This window comes from Pteropus medius, unplaced genomic scaffold (assembly GCF_902729225.1).
Source record: "Pteropus medius unplaced genomic scaffold, Ma_sr-lr_union100, whole genome shotgun sequence".
Taxonomy (NCBI): Eukaryota; Metazoa; Chordata; class Mammalia; order Chiroptera; family Pteropodidae; genus Pteropus; species Pteropus medius.
Genome location: NW_024354875.1, coordinates 40185739 through 40208246, shown reverse-complemented (window position 1 = coordinate 40208246; position 22508 = coordinate 40185739). Strand labels below are relative to the sequence as shown.

Below are 22508 nucleotides of genomic sequence, written 5' to 3'. Positions count from 1 at the left end.
TTTATTTTATTACATACCAAACTTCTGGCCTAGAGTCTCATGACACTATTGATTGAGTAGGAATTTTGTTAGTGATTCAAATACAGGAATGTCTCCAAAATAAGTTATATTAAAATATGACGTTTTGCCTTATCTGTAACTAGAACAAGAGTTCCTGCAGTATGAGTCTAAGTCTTCCAAATAAAACAGTTTTTTAATGTCATTTATTTTCAGCTGTTCACAACTTCTCTTTTATATCTACTTTTCTTCTTATTTTTATAACTTTAAATTTGATCATATAATGTAAAAACCTCAGGTTCCCAGGGAGTTTGGGGGACTTAAAAAAATAGTGTGTGTGTATGTGTTTTTGTATCTTTTTTGGAGTGTTCCCTCTGAGCTGGAAAGCCACATTTGAGAACAGCCATTTGAGTACAATGTCACTGATAGAATTGAGCAATTTTTGTTTTTCTAACTTTTGTAGCTCTGGCCAGCTTCACATGGGCTTTCAGTTGAAATGGCACCTTTGACTTCAGCCAAGTGTAGGTTATTAGGTTATGAACGCCAAAAATGATGAGTCTTGTCCATATTTTATTCAGTGTGAGTAAAAGCAAGATTGAAAAATAATTGTAATCTCTTGAAGCAGAGCCAGCCACACAGCCTGAGCTCTTCTTTCTTCATTAATTTGTATATAGTTCTTATTTTAACAGAACAAACTTTCAGAGGGTACTCACATGGGACTGCTGCACCAGCTGTACAACTTTTATTTTGAAGAAAAAAAGTTGAGCCTCAGAACAGGCTGTTTTAAAGACAGGGAGGGACTTAGCTTTTCTGAGCTTGACCAGCATGTGGAAGGAGTGCTCTCATGGCTGCAATAACTTAGGGAGTTCCTACTTGGGTGCCGCTGAGATAGGAAGTTTTCTGTTTGTTTTGATCTGTTTCCGAGGGTCCGGTGCACTTCTCTTGACTGTATCAACGTGACTCTTAGTGGATTTTGCACACCCTGCTCTGTGGGGGAGTGCCCCAACGTGCCTGTCTTATGTGGCCTCTATGGACACATTGCTCAGCTGGCAGAGAGCAGGGAAGTTTTCTCCCAGCACCCAAAAAGAGAAAGAGGAAACTGCTTTTCCCTTCTGGGCTCCTAGCAGCACAATAGATCAGGATAAGCTTCCACATTCCCTCTCTGAATTTCTGGAGTGGTTTCCAGGAAGAAGTTAAACCTTCACCTTTAAATGGATGACTATGTCACAATCAGGAAGAAACATCTCCAAAGACCCATCTTTAGGTAAGTAATGCTACATCTCAGGTGGCTCCAGAGGCATCAGCAAAAACAATTTTTCTCCTTCATCCTTAACTTGGGAATTCTGGCACTAAGCTACCGCAAAGCAATAAAGAATGTGCCTGAAGTTTAACTTTATGCATACCGAAGGAGTCCTTTTATTTTCTGCAACTCTGTGCACAAGCTCTTTATCAACTCCTCAAGATATATTTTAAAAACATATTAGCTATTCAAGCACATGAATGACAGAGCATGAGAAAAATTTTTGAAACATGCAACCCTTTGCTGTTTCCAATGGTTGCTCAGCCCTCTAAATGGGAAATACTGTGCTTGGTTCTTTCAACTGATTACACTTAGAGGTAGTGTTTTAGTGCCACAAATGCTATCCCTTTCTGCAGTAATGTGTGGGGAGACAAATTTGAACTTGATAGGTATTGTACCAGAGTATATATTTTACAGCTCATTCAGGAGTATTTGTACAGCAGTTAAGGAAACAATAGGACCATAGCAGAAATTTTACATTGTGGTGGGATCTATGGCTAGGAAAAATGTAAATACAGTATAATTGAATTGAGCTAAGGTTTAATTTTGTGAGGAGGGACATCTCTAAGAGTGCAATAATTTATTCATTGACTCTTTTAACTGTTGATTCTTTAATTACCTATTATGTACTTTAGAACTCAGAATTTGGAATTAAGAATTTTAAAGTAGCTAGAAAATAAACATAAAAAATTTCTCGCTCTCAAAACAGAAGAGTAAAGAAAGAAGTTTTAATTATATATCAATTTTGTGCTTCCCCCCAAATAATATCCTAAACATAGCAGAAATACTACATGTGAACAATACTAAATGTTAAAGTCAAGTTGCAGTCACTGGTTGTTGATTTGGACTTAAATACAAGATAATCGAACTTTATGGTTGGAATTCCTAGTGTTCTGTGGTGGTTATATAATGAATAAGAGTGGGCCTCATGGAGTATAACTGTATAAAATGTGACTATTTTTACATTATTACTGTATTATTCATGGCAACAATATGCTTTACTAATGCTTAAAATTCTAGCTCAAATCTGTTTACAACCTCCTCTTGAAGATATATATTTAAATCTATATTTAATACCATAATCTGTCTACTTAAATATGCATTTGTAAATTTTACGCAGTGATGGCAGTAAATAAACAAAAACCTAAAACGACCCCCAGAATGTGTATCTATCTGCTGCCATTTTCTGAAAAGTTGTCCCAATCCTATGTTGTTAATTTCTGTTTTCTCCCAAGTGAGTAAGTTCAAAAAAACATGACAGTGGCACAGATGATTCCAAAGTCAACCACACTGAGGCACCACTGGTAGAGGTCACCTGCAGAGTTCAGGAGCCAAGATTGTGTTAAATAAAATCAGACCCTCTTAGCCAGCATCTTTAGTATATTACCCCACTGGGGAGCTGTTGTGATGAGGCAGGTGATTCTTCACTGCTGCTTTATGCCAAACTTTATTAACTCTTGATGAATTATCCACTTTGGTGCCACTCACAGGGAAATTGCAACTCAAGTATGCTGCTGTTCTTATTTTATATGAAGAACAGATCCTTTGTGGAAGCTGAGATTCTTGGCCCAGATAATTAGAAGAAAATTTGGTAAATTCAGATGAGTGCCTTATGATCCTGGTGACCTAGAAAAGAAAATGTAGCTACCAAAGAGGACACACTTTCACCTAGGCAATTATTGCAAACAAGTGTAGAAATGGTCATATGTGGGGTTGAAATTGATTGGTCAGCTTGCATGTTGACAGGTGGCTTTGCTTTCATCAGGATATGATTGTGATGTGGACAAAAAGAGGTGGATAGTATCTTAAAGGATTCTAATGACCAACCATAATTTCTTAGAGAGATTTTGAGCTGTTCTTCAGTAAAATATAGCATGGTCTTTCTGCTAGGTAGTTGTACTTTGGGGCAAGTTGGGAAGTGGTTTAAGCCTGCCTTTGGTATTTTTGCCCTTTATCCCATGCCCCACTTCATTGTCTTTGTTAGCTTTTTTTCCCCTAGGTCCTTTGTCCCTCTGGACTGTCCAGACTTTCACAGTGAGATGTCTTTCTCAGGCCTGCCTTCCTGGTCAGAGACCCATGTACCAGGACTTCTTTCTCAGTATGTACTTGTTTGCACCCTGCTTCCTAAGAGCTTTGCACACTTGTTCTCAATCCACATGGTAAAACAAACCTGTACTAGGCTGTTTTGTATGTGCTAGTTACAAGTTTAACAGAAATTTTATGAAAATAATATCTTGGCTGTTTATACATTATTCATTTAAATTGTCAGTCATTAAGAGAGACAAATCCAGGATTTTTTTTGAAAATATCTTACATATTGACACCATTCACATTTCTATATATAGGCTACTTTCTCCTGCAGCTGAACCCACAGCTTTAATTAGTTCACCTGGCCTTCTCTGGTTGACTATGAATGTCGAGATTCTGGGCTAGGGCACCTGGGAGGTCAGACAGGATAAAGAAAAACAAACTGCATTTGTTCCCACATGACATTTCATCTAGTATATACCTAGAAAACTATGACACAGCAGATGATGGTAACAAAAGAAAGGTAACAATATCTGGGAAGTTGAAATGGAAGAGACAAATTTCAACAATGACTAATTCTGACACCTAAGTGAATTGAGAGAAATAATAGCAAGATTTTTACAATTTAATTTTGGGACAAAATCAACATTTTTACTAGCATAATTTCCCTAAACTTCAGACAGTAAAAGTCATCCATCAAGGTTAAAAGTAAGTTGAGAGGTTTTAGAACAGATAGTGGACAATGAAATTCCATGACTAGGTAACGATACTGGGAAGACTAGGAGAAATCATACATGTTATTCAGATTTTACCTCTATTTCACCAGTTAGGTTATCAAATCTTTGTTTTAAAAGTTCTTTGTGGAAATTTTAAGTATATATATTTCACATCAGGTCTGTGAGGCAAGGAACAAAGGCAAGTTTCCTAATGGCCAAGGCAGGAGTTTGTATGATCTCTTTCATGCATATCGTGTGGAATTTGGGATCAGTGAAACCATTCAGCCCTGAGCATATATAATAGTGCATCTCAAATACACTTTCTGGTTCCATCTGTAGACATCCTTGCAGCTCAAATTTGTATAGAAAAAAGATGACTCTCCCTTTACTCAAGAGAAACTTTAGATTTTATAATTTTCCAGGAAGGAACCACTATCACAATATATTTATTAACATGTTTTCAATCAACAACACTAAATTTGCTCCTCAATACTTAGAAAATTATATAGATCCTTAAAATCCAAGGTATGAATCACACTTGATATTGGAGCTCTCCCATAGATACATTCCTTTACACTTTTAAAAACTCCTTTTTCTATATTATTATAGAATTTTGTCTATTAATCATAATTGATATCTTTATATAAATAGATTTAACAATTTACAACACACACAAATGGAGTACTTTATGTAATTTCCATAAAACAATTGCTGAAGATGGTCAGCTTACACGTTGTGAACTTTCTATATAGTGTAAGGGATAGATCAACCTTTCACTTTGATACCAAGAATAATTTCTTTCCCCTCATAAAATTGCACTAGTGAAAATATCTCTTATCTGAATTTCACTGCCATGAAGAGTTTAAGTCTGGGTTTTTGTTATAATTATTTCCTCTTACTTGATTTGATATTTTATCAAGTTCTATTTTACGTGTGTTATTTTCCATTTGTTGATTCAAATTATTTCTAGAGGTTGGTAGGGAAAAAGTGAATTTTAAAAAATAATTTGAAACTTTTCCTACACGTTAAGCTTTATTTAGTGTTCTTTGGAATTTACAGCCTTTTGAACTTCTTCAGGATTCAACAGTGGATAGTTATTTTTGTGGTGACTTTCCATTAGAAGTAGCACTAAAAAGCCATAAATGAAGCCATGCAAATTGTTCTTCATCAGCCATAGAACTGAGAACTGGTCTATGTGTCCAGGATCTGAGACATTAAAAGTGCAAGTCCAGTGGTCGCCAGGGCCCAAGACCAATGAAAATTGTGTTGAGATCTTCAGAGCATTTAGAACGTGCTATTTCTTTATGCCATTTCAAAAGTTTTATTTTTACAAGTATCTGTTAGCAGAGGAATTCTGAGTGTTTTTGGCAGGCATAGTTTCTTCACATAGAGATGTAGAAAGCAGTAGGATGAAATGAAGCATAGGAAAAGAAAGGCTGATCCTAATTTTGTTTGTAGATCTCATACCGATGGTTAGTAACCTATTGCTGTGACTGAATTCTAATTTCAAGGTTGTGATCTATGATTTATAAAGGAATATCATAAAATATCAGTTACATATTTAAAATCATACACCTTTGGAATGTAATCATTTTTATTCCCATATTTAAGCTCAATGTATTAACATTGGTGTCAAAGCAAAACCAGAAGTTGATACACTCCATTTCAGATTTTTATACATTAATAAGATAGAACACCTGACTGACTTTGCCAACTTATAGTAGTTTTCTAGGCAAGGTGTCCAGATAGTATTCAAATATTCAGATGTTTCAGACCTAATTCCTTCACTGTTTTTGAAACAATAAAAAATGTAAACAAATAATATAAAATGTCAAGTCACTTCAAAATTTAAAGAAATTGTAATACATTGTTGGACATTGGCAATTTTGTCTCATAAATACTTATTTACAATATTCTTTGACTTAAGCCTCTTTTTAACACCTTCACCTCACCAAAAATATGTCCTTCAGATAGAAATATATTTAATACAAAGTCTTCAGAGTGAAAAGTAATTCAATAGAAAAAAATTAAGTATGTGCTGATGAAGTGTATAATATATTAAATATCTTTTCTTTTTTATACATTGGATTACTCAGAGGAAAAAGTTCTATGTAAATCAAATCTGAAATATAATACCATTCTATATTTATGAAAATATTTAACCAACTTTGGCTTTAAGGTAACAGTGATTATAAATTCATTTATTAAAAAAAGAAGAAGAAAGAAGTGAATTTACCTGCAATGTTTACATAGTTACATACCAGAAATTTAGTTTCGTTTTTTTTTTAAGAAAATATAAATGATGATTTTTATGTAAGTGACAATTAATTGATAGAACAAAATATATTTAAGTCATCCCCTTGTTATGAAAGTGAAAAATATTTCTGGAAAATAGACATAGTGAAATGAATTTAAAGTTTATGACACTATTGGATAAAATGCTAATTAGAAGAAATATGTATTTTATAACAGACATGTTTATTAAAATTAATCTTTTTGTTATCTAGGACAGGATGTTATTGCTGTTGGTTAAATGTTCATTGTATGACTTATAAAGCAAGGCACAGACACAAATTGACCTTTAAAAAAGACTTCAAAGATCAAAGCAAAATAACAAACACATATGAATGTAAGCATATGGTAATGTTTAACATGAAAGAAATAACTGTGCTTTTTTCCCCCAGAGTTGTGGTAAAAGTAGTTCTAATTTATGTGTTCCTCACAAACAGATAAACTGTAATTTGATATACATTTTAAAGTCTGGAAGTAAATTATTTACTCCTGCTGATATTATTTCACTCACACTCAACACAAATTTAAATGATCTCCAGTAAACTTATTATCAGCAGCAGCAGCAGTAGATATTAATATTAATACTAATAGCTGCCATTCATTAAAATCTTAGCATATTTTTAGTCATGTACCATGCATACAATCCTCAGAGCAACTCCATGAGGAAGTAGTAAATCCAAATTTATAATTTTGACTATGAATCCAAGAACAGAGACTAGATTAAAACATGGGAAAATGTCAATAGATACACAAATCTTGTTTTGTAAGCTAGAGAAGATTGGTGATAATTGCATTTATTTCAGACCTTGATATGATTTAGAAATAGTTTTTCAAAGGTTGGTAATGTTCAAAATGTTCAAAATCAGCCTGTAACATATAGTATTTAGGTATAAAGCAATGAAAAATAAAGTTAGTAAGACTAAAAATGACCTATATGTTTGTAGAAATGGAGTAAATTTAAAGAAGTCTGTAGTATTTATAAACCCCAGTCTCTTCAGCTCTGTGACTGGATATGACATAATTTTCATAGTTATTTCTCAGGGGAACACTTTAGTTTATTTACGTATTTGATTAAGGCCACTTGAATGTGAGCTCTAATTGAGGAAAACCCAACATTTCCTGAACTAGAGCAGCTGTAAGCGTATGGGGCAAGTCACAGTGCATTTGAAGGAACAGATGATAAAGCTTCCAGATTTGCTATCTTCATAACATCCCAAACCTGCTCCGTTAAAATCATATTATTTGTTATAAAGAAGCATTAATTCTGAGTCAAATCAGTGTTTATTTTTAGTGTGTTGGTGAATCTAGCCTTTAGGATCTTAGAATATTATTTTTAGAAATGTTTGTTAAGTAAAAACAGGTATTTAAATATTAATTATATATTTATTCACCAATTATTTAAAGGCATTGAAAGTCATGGGCTTTTTATGAAAATCATCACTTCAGCTTTAAAAACATTAATATTTAATTTGACATTTTTAAGGATCAAAGAGCTTAGAACAAATTGGAGACCATCGGAAATGAAAAACAGTAGGGCTGTATCTTTTACATACAAATGTGGCAATTTTTGAGTCCTAATTGAGGAAGGAAAGGAAAATCCTATTAAGTCAAGTCACTTTTAAATTATACTATTAAATTAAAATTTGGATACAAATAGGGGCATGTGACAATCTGGGACCATCTGTTTGTTAGATATCTCTTCTAATGAAGATTCCAAATGCTTATAGCTATTCTAGTGGTGATGACTTTGTGCAATAACATAAAATTGGAAAAAGAGACTCTTGCTAATTTCTATGCCCACTTATTAAGCATTTGCTGTTTAGTCCAGCTACATTCCATTGTTTCTCGCTCTGAGTTCCCATATCATTTTATCAGCTTCTCTTTTACTGCACATATTGCTTCATTCTATTATAATTAATTACTTGAAGAAAGGGAGCAACTCTTCTACTACCTGTAAGATTCCTAAAGCTAAAGTAGATATTGAATTCATCTTTGTATTTTCCATAACTTTTGGTAGAATGAGTGTTATAAGTATGCATTTACCCAGTCTTTAAACTTAAATATATAAAGGAACTAGGTCAGTATTGCAAATGTGTGAACTAGGAAGTGTTGGTAGATGGGAAACAAAAAGCATTTAGTTTCACATTTTTAAAAACACTGAAAGACTAAACAAAATCCAGCTGCAAACTGCTAGCTGGTGACCCTTGAAACGAATGAATGATAGAAATGAATAATATGCGTAGTTAAGTCCATATAATAGTGGTAGCTTTCCATTTTCAGGATGTATGTTGGCTAGTAAATCTTGGCTGAAAATTCTGGTGGCTATTAGAGGGTTACTAGAGGGATGAGCACTTGGTTCTTGTTTCTAATACTAGTTAAAGAACAAGAAAACCAATAAACTTATTCTGTTAATCTGTATATAATTTTATAGCAATAAAGGACTAGATGAAGAAATATATAATTGTTGAATGAATAAAATGCATTAATGTTAGCTCTCAAATGAATTCTTTCAGGATCAGAAAATTCAATGTCTATAGCCCATCCCACCTTTGAACAGCTAGTGACTTGTTAGAAAGTACTTTCTTAAGTGGAAATCTGTTTTCCAATCAATACAACCTTTTTCCTCTTTTAGTAGAACTGGAATGAGAAAGATCCAAACTCTCTTTTTCACAGAACAGCCTTTCAAATACTGAAGACAATCGTATCAGCTATTGCTGTTTATAAATCTCCTAAAACATAGTGGCTCAAAACAACATGAATCTGCAGATTAGTTGAATGGTTCTGTGATCTGTGCTAAACTTGATTGATCTCAATGGGCTTTCTCATGCATTTATGGCCAAATGGTGGGTTTACTGAGAGCTGGCTGGTCTAGGAAGACTGTGGTTACATGACTTGGGTTTCCTCCATGTGTCTCTCATATCCCTCCAGCAGGCTAGACTGAACATATTCTCACGGTCACAGCAGGAATCCCTGAGAGGAAGCAGAATCTCATACTTTTTCAAGGCTCTGATTGAGTCTGAATGAGTCAAATTGCTACTGTCCCTCTGTTACAGAATAGTTAAGGAGAAATAAAGTACAGCATATAGAATATAGTTAATAATATTGTAATAACTATGTATGGTACCAAATGAGTAAGTACTAGACTTATTGGAGAGATCACTTTGTAAGTTATATAAATGTTTAACCACTATGTTATTAATATTAATATACCTGATATTAATATAATATTGAATGTCAACTGTAATTGAAAAAAGAAGAAAAGAAAAGAAAAATTCAAAAAGTCACAGGGCCAACCTCAGGGTTGGTGTGGGAGGGCATTACTAACAGGAAGCATATACAATAGGGTCAGTTAATGTTCTCTAAAAGCTCTTGTGCTTTTTCTCATTCCTCTTTCCTTTAGTTTATTCCTAGTTCATTCGGCCATTGAAGAGACAGCACATAATTTGAATTTTTATTTTATATTGTTAAAGTTATATGAGTAACCAGTGAGGGTAGAAAAAAATATTGACAGAATAGTGAAGTTCAGTTGACCTTCATATGGCTGATGGGTCAAATGTGGCTTACCCGACTCCAGGATTATAGCATGCCTGAAATTCCTGGTTTAAAAAGTTTTAAAAAGTTAAATGTTAAAAAGTTTTCACCTAATTGCCTAAATTATGAACTATTACACCCATAATGATCTCTTACATCTTCCCAGTTCCTTTTGGAGAATTGATGTTTATCAAGCGTCATACTAACAGACTTAAGAAAATTAGCTGTTTTAATAAAAGCTGAATATAATTAATTATATAATTTGGGAAAATTCAATTCCAATTCCATTAAAACTGTGATATGGAAAGGAGGCCTTGTATTTACTTCCTATGTATTCAAATAATATTCGAGTCTCATCTGTAATGTGTATTCTCTAGAATTTATGATTATTATCTTTTAAAAATTATTTATTTTAAGTGGGATAGATTTATGATATTGTTTTCTATTGCTGAACCCTCCCAAATACCACTATTATGAGTAAATTTTTTCAAAAAAGCCACAAATTATGTAATTTCTCTTTTAAATCAGTGATTCACAAAATGAATCTGTTTGCTATTGACATTAGAATTGCAGCTTGCAAAACAAAAACAAAACAAAAACAAAAACAAAAACAGAACAAGATTCTGAAGATCTAACCTCAGATATTCTGCTTTAGTAGGCCTCAGAGTAGGGCTTTGATATATTTCCACATGCTCCCCAGTTCACAATGAGTCATAGCTAGATTTGGGAGTCACTTTTCCTAATGATATAATTAACATACAGTAAGAGTGGAAGAATGGAAAATGTTTTAATAAGATTAGCATCATCATTAGAAATAAAGCCAAAATTTTTATTTTATTTTTTAATTCAAAAATGTCTGAGAATATGAATATGAACATGAATATGAAGAGGGTTGTTTCTCTTCTAAAAAAATCTTAAACTCTCTTTTTTTAGGATGTAGGTTTATAAAGTATAGAGAGAAACTACCCTGAACTCCAAAGCAATGGTTGTCAACATTGGCTAGGTCTTACAATCACTGGGGAATTTTTAAAATCCTAATTCAGGAATTGTATTTCAGACGTATTATATCAAAATCACTGGGTAAGACCCAGGAATCAGTGTTTTTTTAAAACTCTCTAGATAGTTCTAATTGTACAGCAAAGTTTGAGAACTATTGCCCTAAAGAGAAGCACATATGAAGTACAGTGACAGGAGAGGGGGTAAGATTTGAGGGTAAACATTGAAGCATACGTAGGATTATGATAGGCAAGTGGAAGAAGAAGGAAAGGACATCAAGAAGATGGTATAGCATGTGCAGGGGCATGGGGATACAAAAGTGTGTGAGTATGTGGAAGACATTTGGAGATAGAGAGAATTCCTGATTGGCCAGCACATAGCAGAGCTTCTGCATGTGGAGAAACATGGGGCTGAAAGGTTGGTTATGGCTATAGGTTGGTTACAGTGAGTCAAGGGCCATATTGTGTTTATATTGTGAATATATGCTGTTGCCCTCTGGTCTGTTGTTAAAACAGACAAATCTGATAAACTGAACTCCTGAGCTCAGTGTTTCCAAAATACTATTTCATCATAGACAACCATTCCCCTGAGATACTTTGAAAAAAAGTATTAAGTAAGTTTGGAAAAAAAACCTGCCTACTATACTCACTCTTCTCTTAGAGATTAGGTCATATTAGAATTTTTGCAGTAAAACTTGTTTGTTTACTTTAATATTTCCCAAAACATTCTATTTCTACATAAAGCTTATTAATAACTCCAGAAATTAGTATTCCAAGGTACACAGTTTTGTTCCTCCAAATTTTCTCAAAATATGGCTCCTTTAGTTTTCTGAAATTCACTTTGCTTCAGCTAGTTTTTTTGCCTTTTTTACTTTCTTTTCTTATTTATCTGGAAGATAGTATGACCCCAAGAAATTTTTTCATAGTTGACATTTTTCACTTACTCTTAGAGAAGCTTGGTAAACAAAGTTGCCTGGTTGAAAGAATAGTTAATGTTATATTACATAACTGTAATGGTGTGAGTTTAAAAAAGAAAAATAACATTTTGAAAAGATTGAGAATAATGAACAATGTCACATTAGTGAAACAACTCAGTTAAATGAAGAAATAACAGATGGGAGTTATCTGTGGATTATCACACCCAGGTACCACAGTACATGCAAGTTTGGCAGCATTTTACCTAGCTCATGTGCTTTTTCCCTCATTTCATCCTGAAGAGATATTTTAAGACATTGCCCTAAATTCAGATTTAGTGAAAAACAGACCATTTAAAATCTGCAAATATTACCATTTTGGATAATGATGACTTTTGCTTGTGTAGAATCCCATATGTAGAGTTTTGAAATTTTTTTACATCTGTTATACTATTTGTTTACATGATATCCTTATGAAGCAGAAAGGAAACTATATGGATCCCCAATTCCTAGACAAAGAAATTGAAGCTCAAGGGGTCATAGTAAGTCAGAGGAAGAAACTCTGAATACTGACATTAAGAACAAGCAGATTAAGTGTGGCTTGCCATTACAGATTGCACCTTCCTAACTGATAACGTTAGGAGACCTTAATGACTCTCAGACCAGCCATATAATTCTTTCCTTGAGGTATAACCCATCAGACTGGCCAAGTAAGTGATTTGAATCACTTTAAAAATACTTTTTAGCTACTCAGAATTATTTAATATCCATGATATCTGTGAATATTTTCTCTTCTAGAGGTAGAACAAGAGAAAAAAATTATCATGTGTTCTCTGAGTTATATGATTTACTGTAATGACCAAACATAGATTTGACATGTCACATATAAGGTACTTACTAGGAATTTTAGGACATAAAATACTGTCTCCAGAAGGAGTAAAGAAAGAGGAAGGAAAAGAAAGATAAAGTTCAGGCATTTGTTTTGAAAGTGTTTCTAAACAGAAGAGATTTGTTGCTACCATAATATAAACAGCATTTTTCTATGCAACAGAAAGACCCTTGTAGTTACTGAGGATGTGGTTTCTAGATTGTGAAAGACTAGAACTAGATTTCATTATGACTTCATAATGATATCATTAATAGAAATGTTTAAATATAATTTGATAGTAGCCAGTCTAGTAATATTCTGTTTAGGCTTTGCTTTCTATAGATTTTCCAATACTCAAAATGCTTGAAATTTACTGTTTTGATGATGTTTTATTTCGATGGACTCCAGACCATTCTTGAGTGCCATATTTTATTATTTTAAAATATTTTACTTTATTGTGATTTTGTTCCCTGAAATAACATACTAAGAATCTATTTTTAGAGGAAAAATAAATCTCACATTCTGTTTGAAAAACAATATAATAACCTTATTAAACTATTTTCTCTCTCTTAAGAATCAAATATTTAAAAAATCTTAATGGATATGTAAATTTTGTGGTACAGGATGATAAAGACACAATTTGTTTTAAATACATTCCATTTCTAGAGTAGATCCATTATTTCTTGATATTTGCTTATTTAAAAAATTAAAAACATTTTGTAGCTACATTTTGAGTAGCTAAACAGCTGTACTAAATGAGCATTGATCTGAACTTTATATAAAATTTTTATTAATTCCATATACTAGGTTTTAGACAAGCTCAGTGTGGAAGTTGAACACCTAAAGTTGAATAATTTTAATCACTGTGTTTAATCTGGATGATTTGTTGTTTATCCTTCTTTCTACCTACCAATACTTTGCTTCCCCTTCTCCCTATTAGCCCAGTTGGCAATTTAGCCTCACTTGTCCACTTAATGGAGGCTATGTCAACACTGGGCTGGTGAAGGACCCTAGCTTGCATGTAGTTGTTAATTTGCATCTCTTATAGATGTCTAGATAAACTATGATTGTTGTTCTCTCTCACTTTCTGTTCTTTTTCCCCTCTTCCTTTCCTGCCAGACACCAGAACACCCAGCATTTCCTGTTTGAGAACAATTTACTGTATACTCAGAAAACTAACAGTTATTTCTATTAGTGTATTATCCTGAGAAGTTCTACCCACAACTGTAAACATTAGGGCATTTTAGGTCACCTTATGCCTATGAGTTTAATTCTGAGCATAAAATGGTTTTAGGACTTTCAGGTGGATTATTGGTTCTAGTTTTACTTTAAAGATTGGGATGGCAAGGAAATAGTTTGAGATTCCATATTTGACACTACGCTAGACTAGACTGCTTAGATGATATCTCCATAACTTATTTAGTAAACTGGAGATGCTGATTCTAAAATAATTGTGCCTTAATTTTTCTACTTTATCAAGTCACAATTCAATCTCTCTTCTTTCCATTCATTAAAGTGTAGATTGCTGCTTCCATATCCTCCCATTAACTTCTCCAGTCTATTGCAAAACTACTTCTCAAAATCTCAGATATCTTCTGTTAGGTGATTCTTCTTTTTTTTTTAATTTTATTTTTTTAATTAAGTTTGTTGAGGTAACATTGGTTAATACACTCATATAATTTTCAGGTGTACATTATCATTTGACATCTGTATATTCTATTGTGTTCACCACCCAAAGTCCAATTTCCTTCAGCTACCATATATTTGATTTCCTTTACCTATTTCACCCTCCCCTACCCTCCATATGTTAGGTGATTCTTAAATTCACATTTGTAGATCTCAATTTTATCATGACAATTTACATTTATTTTTATCTCTTAGACATGTTCACCTGGATGAACTCCTGATACCTGATACCAAACTACCCCAAAGAGATTTATTATTATTACATACTTACTCTGTTAAAGTAAGTTCAGAAGCATATGTGTGATGTATGCATGATTCTAAACTTTATCCCTTGCAACACTAGTGTCCCATAAGATTTAATAGTTTTACATACACATACATATACCCCACATGATTTCCCAGAACTTTATTATGTTTATATTAAATGTAAATATTTAAGAAGATATGATATTTAGTATTTCCCAAATTGACAGTGGAACCCTTTTTGTTGAATATCTATAAACACATCAAAGTCTCCAATAAGCTGTTTGAGAATTATTTCTTAGATGAATAGCCTAGCCTAGCTGCTTTGAGTGTCTGTTGATAGCTGTTGAGGAAAACATAAAATGTTTCCCTGTACTTCTACTCCTTGTCATTTGATCTTAAAATCTGTTATTTTTGATAATAGATTTTAGATATACAGGTAATAGATATTTTGCCTATTTCTTGTCTCCCATAACAAAACAAATATCAAGTTCTTTTAATTATGACCTTAGAATATTATTTATGTATCTCCTCTTTCTTTGTGCCTTTTCACTTTAAAAACTTTTTCTCTCCTAAAATTTTATGGTATTTTTTAAATTGATCTTCTAATCTTCAACTCCTCTTCCACAGTTCCTTGTTTATAGAGTTATCGGATTAGTCTTTAGAGCTTTGTCATGGTTATTTCACTTCCTTCTTCCATAATTTGCAATGACTCTTCATTTTCAGCCAAGTGAAATATTGACTCTTCTGGCATTCCAAACACTTTATACCTATTCTCCATTTACCTTGTCTCCTTTCTCCTTTCACAAATGCTATGCTGTAGTCATTCTGGATGACTCATTATCCCCAGTGACCTGTCTTATGCTTCCCTTCCTGAGCCTGTGTCCACTCCTGGGCCTGCTTTCTCTGCTTCAATACTTCCCTTCCATCTCCTGTCTGAACTTACTCTCTGTACTTGTCCTGTTTCAAGTCCTAATTAAAATGCTACTATCTTCATGAAGTGTTCCTTGATTCTTCCACCAAAATATTCTCTTCTCTTGGGCTTTAATGGTAGTAACACTTTTTTTTTTCTAGCTCTGTATTTCTGAGCATAGTTGCCAGAAGTTGGTATGATTATTTATTATTTAGTTTATATCCTATCTCTTCTTCTTATAAATTTATTGAAGGCTGAGGCTTTGTTATATTTGTAGAATTATAGAACAATCAGGTTGGAAAAATGTTATGTCTAGTGCAACTCTCTTATTTCATAGATAACTAAATAAAAAACTTTAAGACATTAAATATTTTGACCAAGTTATCACAGCTAATTAGTGGTAGAGTCAGGACTAGTATACAAGCCTTAACTCTTAATACAGTGCTCTTTCTAGCCTAGTTTCTTTGCATCTTTTACATTTCTAGTCCATGGTAACAATGCATATTGAGAATCCACTCTGTATCAGAAATCTTCTCTACATTATATCTAATTGTAAGAGTAATACTAGAATATGAGTTTTAGTATTTCCATATTACACATATAGAAACTGAAGTTTAGTGAGTTTAAATAACTTGCCTAGGTAGAAGAGTCTGGAATCAATGCCAGGTCTACTTGTATACTCATTAAAGACATATATATGATGTTCTTAGAAGCACTACTCATAATAACCTAAAACAAACAAACAAACAAACAAAAACACCAAAAAACCATGAACAGTAGAAGGGATAAATAAATTGTGTGGAATACTATAAAGCAATGAGAAAGAATGAACCACAAATACATGCAACAATATGGACAAATATCACAAAGATAATATTGAATGAAAGAAGCCAAGCACAAAAGAATACATACTATATGATTTCATTTAAGGTTCAGAAACAGGAAAAACTAATACAGATAATCGAAAGTCATGAAAGCAATCACCTCTGGAATCCTTTGAAGGATGCATGAGGGAGGCTTCTGGATATTGGCAACATCCTTTTTTTCATTTTTAAATCTGGTTTCTGGTTGTATGGGTGTATTTAATTTGCAAAAATTCATCAAGCTAACTCTTGTGATTTGTACAATTTTCAGTATGAATGTAACACTTTAATAAAAAGTTAGTAAAAACTAGAGCAGATTCTGTTCTGTGGAAGATACTCAAATGTTCCCTATTCATTGACTGCAGATGAAACTTAAGGGAAAACCTGATAATTGCTCTAGAGCAGTTTTCAGTGGAATATGCTTTGTAAATGGCTCTCATGGAGTTTGGGTAACCATGAAAAGAATGAACAATAGTTCTCTTCTGTGTCTTGTTAGTGGAAACCTGTCAAAGAAGTGATAAATAAATGTGGACGTCAATTAGAATTTCTTGGATGTGCATTTAATTTTTACATCCTTTATGTTTACCCACATATCTTATAAGTTTTACTATTCTTCATTGTTACTGAAAGTGATTATACTATCTTCATGAAATAGAATTTGAGCCCAGCTATATTATTCTATTATATAGCCCTGTATTAGTTGTACTGTAGTTCTTATATGTTCATTAGAGAGATGATAACCCCATATTAATATTTAGATAGTTAGTCATTATTGTTATAGTTAGGAACAATTCATGTCAAGCTATAAGCTTTCTTTAAAATAAATTACACTCTAATAAATGTTTATTCATAGTTTTGAACTGTGAGTACATTTTTAAATGATAAATTAGTTAAACTGTTCATTATAAAATTTTGAATTTTTTACAAATTTATTTTTATAAATTTAGAAACCATTTATTAGTCAATATCTTACAAAATACTCTGAACCTGGAAGAAAGCAGAAAACTCGTTTGTTATTTTGAATTCTCTAGTGAGAATTATTATTCTTACTTTTGATTATAATTATTTGATTATAATACTTAAGGATCTAATTTAAGTCTCTATTACTAAGGAAGAAACGTATTTAATTTATTTTAATATTTTTACTGATAGGCCATATGGCATGTATAATTTTAATGATTCTGGCCACTGCAGTTAAATGAGATCAAGAAAATCAGAGGTTCATCAATATAAAGATTTCGACTTACCTTTCCCCTGCTATGGTATACCCAGTGAACCTCCAATAATTCAGTTGTCATGAATGGAAAGGTAAGTGAAGATGTATCCACAGACTTATCAGGAAATGAGAATATGGTTATTTCATAGCCCTATTAACTTCTGTTTGAAGTATTTGTAATTATACATTTAGGTTTATGATTTGCTTGGTGTCTGTCTCTTCCACTGAAATGCGAGACAGAGACCCGAACAGAAACTCCAGGGTTCCCTACCTGTTGGAGAGACAGGCAGCTGAAGGCAAACATGGGAAGGGCTCTCAGGTTCTGTTCTGTGGGATCCTGGGAAATTAGAGGTTGGCACTTATCCCTAGCACTTGGCTTCTGTCTCTGATACCTTAGTATGCCTGCCCAAGTCTGTGGCATACGAACTCAGGATCCTTTTCCTCTGAGCCAGGACATGCCAGTCTCTACCTTCTGCTTTTGGATGGCACTGCCTGAGGCCAGCACCTCAGCCACTTTGGACACCAGGGAATCGTAGTTCATGTTAGCCGTGTCAATCACCTCACTTTTGGTGTAAAAATTCATGAACTTCAGCTCCTCCAGATACCCCTGGATGATGATGTGGTGAAACCCTTCTCTGTACACTGTGGACCAAGCAGGCGGGTGGTGTCTGCGTAAGCCCAGCACAGGGGATGGGGCATCACTGGTTCTGAACCCTGAATCCACACTCCAGCCTGTACCTGCTGCCCTAGAACAGACGTTCTATGCCCACAAATTTAGGACTGAGCTTGCATATGTTGCATCTCCGGTGCAAGCAAAGTGCCCCCTATATAATAGGTGCTAGATAAGTATTTGTTCAATTAAAGAATAACCTTAAATAATTATACACACACACACACACACATATATCTTGGGATTTATCATATATATATGATAAATATATATGAGAATATATATATGAGAATATATATGAGAATATAAATATATATATTTATATATATTTAAATATAAATATATATATTTATATATATATTTATCATATATATATGATAAATATATTTGAGAATGAGCAAAGGCCATAGAGTGTATATATATATGTATACACACACACACACACACACACACACACACACGTATATATATCTTGGGATTTATCTTACTGCTTATCTAATTAAGTTCGACCTTATATTTGAGATTAATCACCAGGGCCATTACTCTATTCAGGTGTTAATTTCTAGCAGATTTTTCAAAATCTGAGAGTGGAGCTATATAGTCAGATTTTGGAGATACTTGAAGAAAGATGCTAGTTGAAGAAGGGAAAGATTAGATTTCAAAAAAGAGAGGTTACAAAGACAAGGGAAGAGGGCTAAAGAAAGAAACAAGAGAAATGCCAGTTTTAGGAGGAGAAAAGAGAGTTAGAGAAAAATGGAGGAAGTCAACAGAGTTGCAGAGCAGCAACTGACCAGTAGTAATGAAGGTGGAGCAAAAGGCTTGCAGAGGCTGATCTGTGTCTCTTCTCAGCATCTAGCTAATGAGACACATTGCTTCACCATTCTGAGCTTCAGTTTTCTTTCTGTAAGGGAAGCAAATTGACCTCTAATGGATTTTGCAGCTCCTGAATTTTGTGAACCTTTCCCATGAGAATGAGCAAAGGCCATAGAGTTGATGATCTTTGTTGATAACATTTAAGTGAGACCTTTAGAAGAACAGAAGAAAGCAGGCAGCTGTGTAGTAATAAAAAGGGGGCAATGAGTATAGATCACTTACATAAACAGTTTTAAAGAAACTACATTGGCAACAGGAAAAATATTGCATGTTAATTTTAAATATATTTTAGGAAAAAAATATAACTTCTCTATTTAGTTTACCACTTCTCACAGGTAATTACTGCCCAAAGAATCTGAAATATTTAGGGATCCAGGTGAAGGCTAAGTAATAATCATTGATAGTTACATTAAATGAACACCTAATATGTGAAAGTCCCTTTTCATTTGTTATTTATATAAGGTATGTCATGGTAGTGAGTGTTTTTCAGAGTTGAGAATTTAAAAGTGAAGCTCAGAGGAATTAGCCAACTTGTTTAAGATTACACAGCTAGTAAGTAGCAGAGCCAGAATTCAAATTCACATCTACCAAACTATGAAATTCATGTGAAGTTCAAGTCTATTTTATTGTCTCAAACAGCTAGTAGTAATAATGTAGAGCAATAAAAGGTAATGGGGAGGAGAATTTCGGTGGCTACTGTTTTTATATCGATAGGTACTTCTAAAAATAATTATATTTTTACATGAATTGGTTGACTAAATACCAGCTGGCTCAAATCTAACATGCCAAGTATAGGACACTGGGGACAGTTCTCCCTGGGTGCAGGCACTATGGGCTGACATTTTCTATAAAATATTTAAAAGCAATAATAGCCAGCTAAATCTGTTGGCTTTTTATTGCCATAATGTGCCAGCAATTCTAAGCAGTATCAGCAATAAAATACTCAAGAGTCCTATCTTGATTTAATTCCTAAATAACTGCGGTGTACTGTTGAGTTTTAATAATCTACATATCTATATACATTATGTATTATATGTACATATACACACATATATTATGTGTATATATAGCATATAAAGTACATGTGAGTGTGTATGCCTATATATGTTATGTACACATTTATATTACTTATTCTTTGGTAAACATTGTGTTCTATAGAGGAGATATTTTGGGAGAATTTCCAGTTATTCAGTAGTCTCCCAGCACATGCGAATTCAGCTATATACATTTGTTTCAAGAGTAAGTAGTCAGCCAAGTTCTGTTTTTTGGTCACTGTGGAATCATTTCAAATATACTGTTCAAAATGTGTTGGAGAAAGCAAAAACTGTTCTCAAGCCAGACACAGATCATTCTGAACAATTATTAACTTTGAGAAAGTTTACCAAATATAATACAAATTTATGCTGACTTTTCTGGTGAAGTTATTTTAGTGGCATTTTTCTGACTGCAGAGGCATTAGAAAGCCTTTAGAATCAATTCTGAAGAAATAAAGACATTAATAGCATTTTATTGTGCAATTGGATTTTGTAAATCTCTGCTAAACTTATCTTTAATCTTTTTCCTATATATTTTTTTACATCTGTTGTTTCCTGTTCATACACATTTTGAAAGCAAAATTAATAAAATGTGCCCTTTGAATTATTTTGAGTGAAGATGGACAAATCTGGCTGTACTGTCTACCAAAGGCGAATATATGAAGATCAATTTTGACAATGTTGTTGAAAAATATGCAGAAGTTAAGTTTCAAAACAGAAACCGATATTAATGATTACTTTAATGGAACACCATGTAGACATGCATTTGTTGACTTTTTATAAACAAAATACATTAATTAAAAAAATCAATGCATCGCTTTTTCATTTTTCTGTAATATCTAAAATATTTATTATTTATATTTTTATACCAGCATACCAATGCAAGTTCAACTAGGAAAAATGTTTACTGTATAAATTTATTTTCTAGCCATTATTATTTGTCTCATTTCATAATTATTTCTGAGAATAATTTTTTCATACATATAAAGAGAGTGTTAAAAAATGATCCACTCTGGTGTCCAGCATGCTAGGTATGCCACAGACTAAAAGTAAGGGGTATTTTAAAAAATCTTCTTTGATTATTGTGGGAAATAGCTTTTTATTTCTTTGTCTCCACCAGAGTTCTACGCATAGCATTTGAAATACATACTTCTTGAATGAAAAGACAAATGATGAATGAATAATAAACAAATGCTTAAAATAAGCCATGTTTGGTCTGCTAGCATTACTGGAAATCAACGTTTTTACTGTGAGCCTAAAAACCTAAAAATAATTTGACTTCTAATAAAAACTCCTTCAGGTTTATGCTGAGGATGAAAACTACTAAATAAATGTGGTTAACTTCATTATGTTTAAATCTTGATCCCCTAAAAATACTCTGTAAAAGGTTTTGAAATTTCAGGCCAAATTTGACCTTTTGGTTTTTCATTTGTAAAGTGGGGATGATAATAGTAGTGCCATGTAGGGTTGAAATGAAAGTAAAATGAGATAATATGCATAGCATACTTAACATAGTGCTCAAAATAGTCTAAGCATTTGATAAATCATAACTATCATGATCACATAGAAACCTAATTTTTTTTGGTAAAAATCCTTTGACCTAAAATGGGTCCATAAACCTTTTCATTTGAGAAGAAAATATTTGTAGGACAATATTCATTCTTTAGAAATGTTATGGCACTAGATTTGGTGACTGTAGCTTTTGATAGAAATAACAAGAAGAAGCAGAAAAGTAGAAATTCATTTATATCTTTAGTTTCCTGTTTATTCCTTGTTTTATCCTAGGGAAGGTCTGTAACATTTAAATATATATATACTTTAAAAACTCTCTTCTCAGTCATACCGATGTCATCACCCAACATAACTATGAAGTGTATTAACTGTCTCTAAGTGTATACCATTTTTGTGTGATACAGTCTGTTATCATTTGCATATTGTTGAACCATAGTAGACTCTCTTTTTATTGCTTTCTTGTTTTGGTAAAAACAATAGTCTCCTCTCACATTTTTCCTTTTGGCCATGACAGCAAAGATAAACCTAACTACCTAGGGTATTTCTGTAGTTCATAATATTCCTCTTGTATTGTTTTAAATTTAAAGCTGACGTGAATCCTGGAGGAGGGGGCAGCATATTATTATTTCTACACATATTACCAATGAGATAACTCTGGATTGAAGACTGTAAGTGCAGACATAAGTTATATGGTGAGTGAATAGTGCAGTACAACCTTCCATTTCTATTCAAAACACTTTCTATTATGATAAAAATTTGTGATAAAAATGCTGTCTGTAGCTAAAAAGCATTGGATTGAGAAGTTGCTATATACAGTTGATAAAATTTAACTAGGAATTTGGATTTTATTTTGAAAC

At 33.0% G+C, this 22508-nt stretch overlaps 1 protein-coding gene across 5 annotated transcripts in view; it reads left to right on the top strand.

The window, feature by feature from the left end:
• The window catches only part of PDE1A (phosphodiesterase 1A), a 294241-nt gene that overhangs the window by 60022 nt on the left and 211711 nt on the right, over positions 1 to 22508 (top strand). The window contains exon 1 of one of the 5 annotated variants that reach the window (XM_039855298.1): positions 804 to 1261. The exons of the other annotated variants lie outside the window; for them this stretch is intronic. Coding sequence (XP_039711232.1) covers positions 1209 to 1261 — 53 coding nt within the window. The 5' untranslated portion in view covers positions 804 to 1208. Of the gene's footprint in view, positions 1 to 803; positions 1262 to 22508 lie in introns of those variants that run through there. 5 annotated transcript variants of the gene reach the window in all.